General features: G+C 41.6%; 1 protein-coding gene and 1 long non-coding RNA gene across 4 annotated transcripts in view; one reads left to right on the plus strand and one right to left on the minus strand.

Moving 5' to 3' along the window:
- Positions 1-12,774, plus strand: part of LOC144583555 (uncharacterized) — a 457,862-nt gene that overhangs the window by 20,711 nt on the left and 424,377 nt on the right. The window lies entirely within an intron of this gene.
- STAC (SH3 and cysteine rich domain) overlaps positions 1-12,774 on the minus strand; it is an 89,996-nt gene that overhangs the window by 7,165 nt on the left and 70,057 nt on the right. For all 3 annotated transcript variants that reach the window (XM_020803430.3, XM_073003820.2, XM_073003821.2), the window contains 4 exons: positions 9,970-10,040; positions 6,776-6,864; positions 4,958-5,009; positions 3,695-3,829 (listed from right to left, as the gene is read on the minus strand). In XM_020803430.3, the coding sequence (XP_020659089.2) occupies positions 3,695-3,829; positions 4,958-5,009; positions 6,776-6,864; positions 9,970-10,040 (347 nt within the window). The remainder of the gene's footprint in view (positions 1-3,694; positions 3,830-4,957; positions 5,010-6,775; positions 6,865-9,969; positions 10,041-12,774) is intronic.

The raw sequence follows: 12,774 nt of genomic DNA on the forward strand, positions 1-12,774 counted from the left end.
GCACCACACTGGAATGAGTACTCATACCGCGAGCAAAGATGGCTGCATAAAATCACTTTGACACTCTGTCTGGAGGCAAAATTTGTGATGAGGACATTCATAATCAATAAGCTGCAACTGAAAGCAGGACTCCTCTTTCCACAAATTCCTAATGTTTCAGGTATGTTACTGAAATACAGTGTTCCCTAAACTGAGATGTGGCAAAAGCAAGGTTCATTAGGCCAGTCCTATGAAGACCAGAATGTTCCTAAAGTCCCCTTAGATTATCTCAGAAATTATCCAAAAATTTCAATTTTTCCCCTGGGAAAATCTGGATATGTTCCACCTGTACATGCATGGACTGCATATTCTTATTTATAGCTAGGATTTCTTTTAAAAAAAAGAAATAAAAGAAACTGACAATATCTAACAAATACAACCTGAGCAGAATGATGTCAAGACTGGCTAAGCACTCTTTCCCATCTCTTACCATGCCTTCTTTCCAGCTGTTTCTATCACTCCACACAGCCCATACATTATATGCTCAGCCTTACATCATAAGAACATGTGGGCCAAAGGCCCATCTAGTCCACCTTCCTGTATCTCACAGCGGCCCCACCAGATGCCTCTGAGAGCATACAAGACAACTAGATACCTGTCTCCTGATACTACTCCCTTGTGTCTGGCATTTTGAGGTACCTTCCTTTTAAGCTTGGGGATTATACATCTCCAACATGGCTTGTAACCTGCGATAGACTTTTCCTCCAGAAATCTGTCCAATCCCCTTTTAAACACATTTGCCATTTTACCGCCCATTCTCCCAGTTTGGAGAGATCCTTCTGGAGCTCTTCACAATCCCTTCTGGTCTTCACCAGCCAGAAAAGTTTCATATCATTTGCAAATTTGGCTACTCGACTGTTTATTCCTGTCTCCAGGTCATTTATGAACAGGTTGAAAAGCACCGGTCCCAGGACAGATCCCTGGGGCACACCACTTTTCATCTCTCTCCATTGTGAAAATTGCTCATTGACACCTACTCTCTGTTTCCTGGTTATCAACCAATTCTCAGTCCATAAGAGGCCCTGCTCTCTTAACCCCTGATTGTGGAGTTTCCCTTTGGTGAGGGACTGCATCAAACGCCTTCTGAAAATCCAGATAGACAATATCCACTGGTTCGCCAGCATCCACATGCCTGTTGACCTTTTCAAAGAATTCTAAATGGTTTGTGAGGCAAGACTTACCCTTACAGAAGCCATGCTGATTTTCCCTCAGCAAGGCTTGTTCTTCTATGTACTTTAAGATTTTATCTTGGATGAGGCTTTCCACCATCTTCCCTGGAACAGACTTTAGGCTAACCGGCCTTTAGTTTCTCAGGTCCCCCCTCCTTCCCTTTTTAAAGATTGGTGTGACATGCTATCCTCCAGTCCTCTGGCACTGTGGCCATTTTAAGGGACAAGTTGTATGTTTCAGCTAAGAGATCAGCAACCTCATTCCCAGGTTCCTTAATAACCCTTGGATGGATGCCATCTGGGCCCGGTGACCTATTGATCTTCAATTTATCAATCAGATCTAAAACATCCTCTCTTTTAACCTGTATCTTTAATTCATTAGTCAATGGGGGATGTTTGGGCAGTGGAATCTGCCCAAGGTCTTCTGTCGTGAAGACAGATGTGAAGAACTCATTTAATTTCTTGGCAATTTCCAAGTCCCCCTTTCTGTCCCTCACCATCCAGAGGGCCAACCACTTCTCTGGCAGGTTTCCCGCTTCTAACATATTTAAAGAAGCTTCTATTATTCCCCTTTATATTGCTGGCCATACATTCCTCAAAGTCTTTCTTTGCCTTCTGTATCATCTTCTAACATTTCTTTTGCCAGAGTTTGTGTTCCTCTTTACTTCCCTCATTTGGGAAGGATTTCCATTTATGGAAGGACCCCTCCTTGCCCTTTAAAGCCTCTGTAACTCTGCTGATTCACCATGCTGGCACCTTCTTGGACTTAATTGAGCCATTCTTTCTTTGTGGTATAAACTTCCGCTGGGCCTCACAGGGGTTCAATATTGAATTCACTCCTATTGGTGATTGTAAAGTTGTTTATTTGTGAGAATCTTTTCAAGGAAGGCCTTGTGCAATAGCTCCAAAAGCCTATGCACAAAACAAGCTGTTTTCTGTTTCTCTATGCCTGAGTTTAGCTCCAAAGGTTTACATCAACTTGAAAGCAGAAGGGTACAAAGCCATATAAACACCAATTGCCTTGCTGTCTAGGCCAAGCAATCTGGCATGTGTAAGGGCTACTAAAAATATCTGTGCCCATCTGAATAATGTTATGCATTACTGCTGTTGATATAACACCGTGCATAAAAACTTCCCTCGTTTCCTGCAAGGAGCACTTTACGGTTTGTATATTCACAACTTGCTGCACCATATCAATGTACTGGAGATTCTGTGGAAAGGTTAGCACTGGATGTATTTCTGTTTGCGACATTCAGCACGAGCTAAAAACAAAGAAGGAAACCACCGTAGGCTCAGGGAACAAATGATCATGTGAGTGTTTCCATTCAGCAGTGAGTTGAACACAGATCTTAATCTCTGTATAATCTTCAGAAGACAGAACACTGCTTCATCTTGTAAATTTAAATGTACATGATTTAGCGAAATCAACCTGCCAGCAGAACTAAAGGGAAGACACTCTTTCCAACGGTGTGTTTCTGCTGACCCAGGTAATGAGCCACTAATGGGCAGGATCTCACCATAGGAATCTGCCAACACTTTTTCAGCATTCTGCCATGAAATGGAGGGGGCCTGATTCTGAGCAGTCTGCATGAATGGATTTCCGTAATTAAAGCCCAGCTTCTTGCATTGCTTGTTTTCTCTGTCTTGAATCAGTGATAATCCGTAGTCATTTTTCAAATTTTGGAAAACATTATATTTTTACATTATAACTCTCAGAATCATCTGAGAGATTTTGGGAGTTTTTCTCCAAAAAACCAAAATTCCCAAAGCTTTGATGTTTAGCAATCCTTACACATATCTACACTCATGAACTGCATGTACCTTGAAGCACCAGAAGCACCTCTTTCTTTAATGCCTTTTTGAGCTTTGTTCTTTCCTTTGTGTACACAAGGTTCAATAATACCAAAATCTAATGCCAAAATCTGGGATGCACGGCTCCATGTCAGAGGCAACAAAGGCACTGTCAAAACGGACTACAGCTTTCTTAATAATGTCTTTTAATAAACAGATAATGAGTCACTCATGCCTTATTATGGAATAGCTTTGTATTAATTGAGTTAATTGTCCAGTGTCAGCCAGATTACCATGGGTTGATGGGAAAAAATAGCCCTATATGTTTTGTTATCGTAAACATTTTCATAACCATTATGCCTCAATCTAAGCCCCTTTCCTTGGACCTTATTGGCAATTTGTATTTACAAATTCAACATCACCTGGCTGCAACATCTGGGAGAATTACGTAACTCCTTCTGAAGTGATTATTTCACAAGTTATTACTGAAAGCTGCTATCACAGAAGGAGGAATATGCCCTTGTGAACTTTCCTATTTTTAAAAAATACATGGATGCAACTGCTTCTGAAACTATCATGACTGATCGCCTTGATCTTCATATATGAATAGAATTTCTGGGAGCATGAATATGGGCTGAAAAGGAAGTAATTCATGAAAATGTTAATACGGAGGAAACAGTTCCAAGTTTACTCACTTGATTCTCTTTCAGAGTTATCTGTCCCTGCTCCTTGCACCCAATAAATGTTCTGATACATCTGAAAACCTTTTCATTTTGTAATCTTTGGACAAAATTGGCAGGAAAAAAGCCAACTCGATCTTCTATTTTTCCCTGGAAAGAGAACATACAGGATATTATAGCACATCATTTTGCTATGTATCTCTTACTTTTATAGCTTGCTTCTTCTCTCTGGTGTTCACAGTAAGACCATAGAAATGATTACTAGCCCAGAAATTATCCAGTGAGAACCATAAATGAAAAGAGATTAGAACTGAAGCTCCACTAGTCCTCGTCTGCTGCTCCGACCATTGCACTAGGAATTTCATTGCCACATCACTTGACCGGATGCCTGGAGGTTTGAGTGGCTGCACGGAAGTGGCATCTTATCCCGAGGATGAAGGGAAAAGTTCTTAAATGCTGGATTGGCTAGGATGATGCTAGGCATACAGGGCTCCCAAGGATATGGTGCTTCTTACAATATCCTCTTGCCATGATATGGTGGTGGGTGTTACAAGCAGTCCTCTCTACCCCCCCCCCCCCATCTCCTTCACTGCCAAAGCCCCTTCACTGATGGGGATCCAAGGCAGCTTACAATATTAAGACACACAATATTAACTTTATTTTTAAAAACCTCATCAGCTCTGTTTTTATTTTGACAGCAAGTAACAGAGAAAATGCCTGCTTGAACAGAAAGGTCTTTGCCTGCCTGTGAAAAAACAGTAAAGGGGAGGCCTGCCTGGCCTCCTGTGGGAGGGAGTCCCACAGTGATAGAGAAGGCCCTCTCTCGTATCTTTACCAAAGACACCTACGAGGATGGCTGGGCTGAGAGAAAAGTTTCCCCTGATGTTTTTAAAACTGCAGTCTTTCAGGTATCTGAGTTGCTATCTAAGTTGTATTATTATTATTATTATTATTATTATTATTATTATTATTATTATTATTATTATTATTATTATTATTATTATTATTATTATTATTATTATTGTTGTTGTTGTTGTTGTTGTTGTTGTTGTTGTTGTTGTTGTTGTTGTTGTTGTTGTTGCTGCTGCTGCTGCTGCTGCTGCTGCTGTGCCTCTCTTTAAGAATGAAGCTAAACAACTGGATCTCAAGCTTCCAAAGTGCTGCTCCAGTGCAGCAACACATAGGATTCGGTGCCAAATACATTTGTACTGATGCATTCCAGTTCAAGTGCACATTATGATGCTGTGCTGATAATTACTGACAATATTTTGATAGTACCTTCCACCAGTCTTCATTTGAATCCTCCAGAAGTGTGATTCTATCTCCTGGCCTATAATTAGAAAACAGAAACATAAGGAAGATTGCAGTGCATGTCAATTAATGTGTCAGTATACAATGTGCAGATCAATGTACAGTGGTGCCCTGCATAGCATCGTTAATCCATTCCGGATTAATCGTCGCTATGAGGAAACATCGCTAAACGGAACGGAAAAAGCCATAGGAACGCATTTGGGGCCCAAACTCACCGTTCAGCGAAGTTCCTCCATAGCGCCGCCAATTTTTGTGCCCTCGGTAAGCGAGGGCAGGGCACGAAAACACTTGCGATAGCCATTTTGGGCACCCGGCGGCCATTTTGGAACCGCCGATCAGCTGATCTAGGAACATCACAATGCGAAGATCGGTAAGCGAAATGCTTACTGATCATCACAATGCGATGTTTTACCCATTAAAACATTGCAATGCAATTGCATTAGCGATCTAAAAAAAATAGATCGCTATGCGGATTCGTCGTTAAACGGTGCACTCGTTATGCGAGGCACCACTGTATAATAAGGTCAGTGAATCCTACAGTTTCTCATTCCAACAATGTGCCATGTAGAATTATTTGTAATTTTTAGCCACAGTCATCCAGTTCTGGGTCTTAAATCTGTTGCCCATTATCAAGCTAAAGTGCCTACCAAAGTCAATAGAATAAACTAGCAAAATTGACTAACATAAACCTCATTGCACTCAACTGGATTTGCCAACAGTTTTACACGGGCTAGAATCAAGCTCTTGGGCTGTCCTTATCAGGGTCAGTGAACAAATTATACATTATTCAGTCATTTTAGATGGTGCCGATGTATATGATACACCTTTCTTAGGAAGAGCAAAAGAAAGCATACACATGGTTACTAGGCAACTCTGTTCCTGAACTCTGATTTTTCGTTCTCCAGCTGATCAAGAGATGGCAGTGGCAGTGATAGGGGTGATTAAGTGGCAGGACAAAATGGGTGTTGGCAACCGGGGCTCAGAAGTGTGAAGCTGAGCAATTGCCAGAGCGATTCACTCAGTAGCCTCTAGTTCTCAGTTGTTGTCATGTGTTGTCAAGTCAGAACCAAATTACAGAGACCCTCATAGGGATTTCAAAATAAGTGAGATATTTAAGGAGTAGTTTTACCAGTTTCATATCTCCATGGTGGGGATTTGAACTCAGGACTTGTGGTCCTAGTCCATCATTCTATCCACCACACCACACTGGGTGTCAGCTCTGAGTATAAGGATTTTATTCAAGTTTGGCCCAAAGTATTCTTCCTATGCAAACATGTAACTTGCAAACATATGGCTTCTTAGGAGCAGGAAACTGGGACTGTGGAAGCGGCAGGGTGAGAGGTTAAAGACATGCATGGAATCCAAAGCAATGAAAAGTTGTTGTTGGTGGGGATTTGGAATTGGTAAAAGGTTAAGCATCCCCATCCCAGCTACTTTTCTGATCCTACCCATCTTCCCCTTAAAGGTTTGCAATTCTAAAGTAGGACTATTAGGACTGCTTAGATGCTTTGGCTGGTAACAACCTGGCACCTCCCAAAGATTCAATGAAAAAAGGGGCACTTCATAGTCATAACTAAGTCTCATTGATTTCAGTGGGTGTACTGTAAATAGAGCTAATTTTGGACAGGGCTGTTTGCTCATACATTCTGTTAATCTGTTGACCAATTTCAACATAGCAGGGCCTTATAGAGAGGCAGAATGATCACCATTGTATGAATATGCCTACAACAAAACACACCTCTCTGCATTCCAAGAAATCAAATATCCCACTATACAAAACTTTACCTCATTTCCAAATCTTCATTTTCTTGTGGTGCAAATTTGTACAAGGCAACATAGGTGTTCATCTGTACTTTGTCTTTATTATGAGATCCCTTCAATAAGAGGCGAAAAAGAAGAAGACATCTTGGTATCTATTTGGTCATGAAGTGTCTTGAACAGACCAGGGCAACAGGCAAAATTCACACATAACACTCTCTGGAAATAAGATGCTGTTTTGAATCAGGATATTTTGTTTGTAGAGATAGGAGGATGAATAGCCATGGCTGATTTCAATCTTTTCTATTTCCATTTTACTCAGCTCCTGGTTACAGAACATTATTGCTGATGTTTATTATTTGACTATGTCCAAATGGATTTTGAAACACAACTTCTAAACTTTCAAGTGTGCTACATGCTCCACAGCAGCCTTCTATCACTTAGTTCTCTCCAGACATTTTACCCCTCCATAGCCACCATGTTCAAGCATAATACAGTGGTGCCTCGACTTATGATTGTCCCTACTTATGACCATTTCGAGCTACGACCAGCTCTGGCTGCAAAATTTTGTGTAGAGTTGCATCCAGAGCGTCCACTTATGACCAGGAAAAGGCAGGGGAAAGGGGCGGGAAATGTACTACCATTGATGGCGAAGAGGCTGCTTCTTTGTAGCTCTTTCACCCCAACAGTTAGAGAAAGGGATGCAGTGGCAGTGTCCCTCGGTGTTCCTTGTCGCCCTTCATGGGGCCGATGCCACTGCTGCTGCTGAGTTCCGGTCCTCGGCCTCAGGAGGAAGGGTCCTCCCGTGCCTCCGCCCTTAGCATGGTGGGGGCGTGCTTATCCCTTGGCCCCGTGGGGGCAGCTCCCCTTCTCTACCGGTGGGCGGCTCCTGAGCAGCAGGTGGCTCACCCACCAGTGGTGTCCGATGCTGCCTCCTGCTCCACCACTGGCAATGGCTCCAGCGGCTGCTCGCTGGGGTGGCTGTGTCAAGCTTTGGCACTCCTTGCCTCTCCTCAGCACGGGGCCGGAAAGGCCCCCAATCCTGGCTCCCGGAGGGGGCACCGAAGGAAGCCTGCTAAAGTAAGATGCTGCTTTTTGCTTTTCAAAAAACTGTTCTGGGTAGGTTTTGCAGGGTGGTCTTGGGCTGGGGTGTTTATGTTTCTATGCTGTGTTTGTTTTTAGGTTGTTTTTTTTTTTTTTTGCAGCCCCAGCATATTCCTATGGGGCTTGCAGTGTTTTATTTTTATTTTATTTTGGGTTTTTTTGGGGCTGGAATGGATTAACTGCATTCCCTGGAATGGATTAATTGCATTGGATTAATGGACTTAAAGACCATTTGGTCTTAAGTCCAAAATGGACTTAAGACCATTTTGAGTTACGTCCATCTTCTGGAATGGATTATGGTCATAAGTCGAGGCACCCCTGTAGATAAGAAGAGTAGTTCTTCAGTACCCGAGGGACCATAGTTTCCTCAGCTCTGCTCTAAAGTCTTCAGATGACCCATTTTATTAGGGACATAAATAAGGCCTAATTTATAAGAAACTACAATTGAGTGGGGGCTGTTTTCCTACTATGCAATCCCAGGGTAGCCAGAAATTTGGATGAATGAATGGATCAAAGGATGGAGCCAATATCAAGGACAACCATCAGGTGGGGACATCCCATGGTGTGAGATCATTTATCCATTTTAGGTAAATGGCTTCTACATCACTGTGAGTTCACCTGAATCATGTCCATGAGACAAAATCCTGATAATAAGCACTGAATATTTTCTAGAGATAAGACTCTTTCGGAATTCCTGGAAGCATTCCACATGTGAATGGTGCATTCTTTAATTGTGGATAATTATACAGCTGAAATGGTGTCATCCATGCACACTAGGAAAGTATCAGAAGTTTGGAGAAGTACAAAATGTCTTTCTGGAAATATAGACATCCAAATAGCCCAATGAAGACTGATTGAGCACACCTGGTGGCTACAAAATGGAAACAGACTGTAATATTCTGAATAGAGTAGGGTGATAACTTTATCAAACCACTAAAATATCAAACAAATTGCCAGCTTTCATGGATAAAGCTTCCTCAGGCTGAACAACACTCCTTCAATACTGCAGAAAAATTACAGAGAAGAGTTAATGGCTGCCTAAGAGGACCAATGTGGACTCTCTTGACAGTAGCTATGAAGTCTTCTGAGGTGGCTACAAACTGAAGAAAAATATACTCACCAGGTAAAACTATTAATTTGACTACTTTGGCTATAATTTGCTCCTATTACCTGGTGAATAAACTAAAATATAACCTCAATTTTCTAACAGAGATTGCTATACTGTTTTCTCCCCGTCAGCCCAGAAGACACTTCATGTTTCAGGAGCAAGCAATATGATGGTGTGTGTGGCAGTCACAGAGAAATTAGCAAATCCTTTGTCTAAAGTTTGAGATGGAAAATTCAAGCCATGCTGCAAGGGATGGTTCTTGAGATTGCACTGCCCTCACCTCCACAGTTAACTTTACAACCAAAGTCTGAATTCACTGCACACAAGCAGACTCACCATAGACATTGGCCATGAATTTTTGGGATTCTTATCTACAGTTTTACTGCACTATCCATAGTGCCCAGCCTGAGGAAGTGGGATTTTATCCATGAAATCTTGTAATTTGTGTGATTTTTCAGTGGCTCAATAAAGGTATCACCCTACTCTTGTATTTGTGTAACCCTGAACCACATAGCTTGATTCTGAAAAGAGGAATGGTTGACTGGAATCCTGAAAAGCAGCACTCCATACTGCTACATTTTGTTGCAGATCCTACCTATTTTCACCAAATGGCTATGTAGTCAAAGCAATCTCACACATCTTCCTTCAGAAGGAAAGGCAAATCTTAAAATCATATAATAATGAAATTGGCAGGGGCCTATAAGGCCATTGGGTCCAACCCCCTGCTCGATGCAGGAATACAAATCATAAGTGGACTGTTTTGCTGTGGCCTCAAAACATCAACCAATGAGCTCCATACCCAAAAATAAATGTTCATGGCATTATCAAGATGTTAGAATCAAATGACGCCTTTACCTATTGCCAATGTATTCTAGAGGGCAAAATGCCTTAGAAATAGCCTCTACTAACACAGTGTTTGTTGTATAAGATCAACCTTCTTTAAAATGTGGCATTTAATTATAAGTATGTTTGTTACTATTTACAATTTGAAATCACAATAAAAAGTCACCTGTAGAGTAGAGTTTATTTTCTTCGGTTCATCTGCAAAGTCTGTGGTACCATTCACTGAATATGTAAACACTGCAATCAAAGACAGAAGAAATATTAGGACCAGCAGCCCAACTGCAGGGGAAAATGCCCCCGAAATAACTGTTTGCTTTGATTTTTTAAAATCCAAATCCCATTATTTTCTTACTTTCGTTTTTCTCTTTTGCTGTAGAGATTTTGTAACTTTCCCTTCCCTTTCCCTGAATCTGCCAGACCAGCTGCTGGGATGTACACCTCTTGACCTCATTAGAAGACTTAAAAGGTGGGTGTGTAAGCATTGATCATATCAGTGCTACGGAAAAGATGCCTTTAAGGAAACAAATTCACTGATTCCATCACTTTTCTGACCTGCTTGCAATAATCACATTCCAGGACTGTCAGCACTCATCCGTGATGTGTCTCTGTTTTCTGACATTCTGTCTGGGAGTTCAGTTTTATTGAAAGCTACCCAAACCGATTTTAATATACCACTCAATCTACTATAGCTTTTCAGGATGCATACTCTCATACTGCTGGAAAGATAAGAAATCAGCTTTAGCACACTATTTGCCTTTTCCCTAGCAAAAAGCTAGCAAAAATCATTGCTTCATATGATTTACCAGCAAGGATATCAGATAAAAGATACTAGTGTCCTATGCTGAAGTTTGGAATGTATACATAGCTTGGCATCAGGTTTGTATACTCTGTGCATGTATTATGTGCCACAAGTCACATATAACTGACAGTCATTCTAATAGGGTTTTCGAAGATAAGTGAGATATTTGAGGAGTACTTTTGTCAGCCCCGGTCCAGTGAGTTTCCATGACAAGCAGTATTTCAAGCCCAGATCTACTGAGTCTTAGCTTGTCACTGTCCATTACACCACACTGGGTACCCCTGTATAGGAACTTACATGTGTGGAATCCAACATGCATCTGTCCAAACTGTACAGTTTGTGCAAATGTGAGAGACACTTGGTAAACAATGAGCTGGGAGAGAGTATCCAACTCCCCATATATGTTCCACATACCAGTACACAGCTAAACACTAATATGTATGGGCAACTTTTGATGGGCTTGGTGACCAAATTTAAGCAGCTAGTCCCTTCTGTACCCAGCCCAGGAAAATGTTGAAAGCTGCAATTTCTTTTTGGGGAGTGGGGATGGGGAAGCTAACAATGAAACAGTGTTCATATGAACAACATTAGTTTTGATTTTTCAGTTTTTTGCAAACAGGAAAGACCATGTCTCTAGTGTCAAAATGGCTATTCCTAGAGGATTTGAGGAATGGATTTAGGCCTTCTTGCTCCCTCCAAGTTTTTTTTCCTTTCATTTTAAAAATGGGAGAATTCTGGGGTGGTCTTAGTAGCTCTATAAATGCTTCTGAAGGAGCTGAATGTGGCCCACAGATTGCACTGTGCCCATCCAAATACATAATACAGTGGTGCCCCGTTTGATGACATTAATCCATTCTGTTAAAATCACTGTTAAGCGATATTGTCATCAAGTGAAAGAAAAAAAAACCCATTGAAATCCATCGAAAACTGGTTCAATGCGTTCCAATGGGCGAAATACCTCATCGTAAAGCGAAGATCCTCCATAGGAGAAGCCATTTTTGATCGCTGTCTTCCGGAAATAGGTCCGGAAAACAGCGGGTGGCCATTTTGAAAACCCGACGATCAGCTGTTTTTGATCATTGGAAGCGAAAAATCAGTTCCCGAAGCAGGGAACCGATCGTCGTGAAGTGGATTTTCCCCATTGAAACATCGTTTTGCGATCGTAATAGCGATTGCAAAAACCTCATCGTGAAGCGATTTCGTCATCTACCGGGGTAATCGTCAAGCAGGGCACCATTGTACAAATAACTAGTTCATGTTTATCAGGAATCAGGAGATGGCTGAGACTTGGAACAGCAGCAATGAAGGAATTAGAAAAGATTATTAAGTATGAAGATGTGTCGTTGCAGGCTAAGACACTAAGAACATCCACATTACTCTATTCCCAATCACTATGTATGAGTTTGAAAGTTGGACAGTAAAGGATGTTGATAGGAAAAAAACTGATTACTTTGAATTATGGTGCTGGAGGAGAGCTTTGTGAATACTCTGGATCGGCAGAAAGATGAATAAGAGAGTTCTAGATCAACTCAAGCCTGAACTCAAGCCTGAAAATAATGAAACTGAGGCTGGCACATCATGAAAAGGCAAGATTCTCTGGAAAAGACAATGCTGGGAAAAATGGAAGGCATAAGGCTAAGAGAAAGAGCAAATACAAGATGTACTAACTCCCTAAAGGAAGCTACAGGCTTGAGTTTACAAGAACTGAGCAGGGCTGTTGAGGACAGGATATTTTGGAGGCTTTCATTCATAAGGTAACCATAAGTTGGAGATGATTTGATGGCATGTGACAACAACATTTGATGTTGGTGGTCCTGAAAGAATTTTTTATTAATCTACTCTACATGCCAGAAACCATGAGGAATTCATATGGGAACTTTGGGAACATGGTAAAGGTTTTGCAATAAGCATAGCTTTTGCACCCCTTCATGGATTGCTGCCTTGTCGTGGCGAAGGGGCTTGAGCAACTCAGAGAAGCTATGGGCTATGCCGTGCAGGGCCACCCAAGACGGACAGGTCATAGTGGAGAGTTCCAACTAAACGCAATCCACCTGGAGTAGGAACCGGCAATTCCACTCCAGTATCTTTGCCAAGAATGCCTCATGATCAGAAACAAAAGGCTAAAAGATATGACGCTGGAAGATGGGCCCCTCAGGTCGGAAGGCGTCCAAC

This window comes from Pogona vitticeps, chromosome 6 (genome assembly GCF_051106095.1).
Source record: "Pogona vitticeps strain Pit_001003342236 chromosome 6, PviZW2.1, whole genome shotgun sequence".
Lineage (NCBI taxonomy): Eukaryota > Metazoa > Chordata > Lepidosauria > Squamata > Agamidae > Pogona > Pogona vitticeps.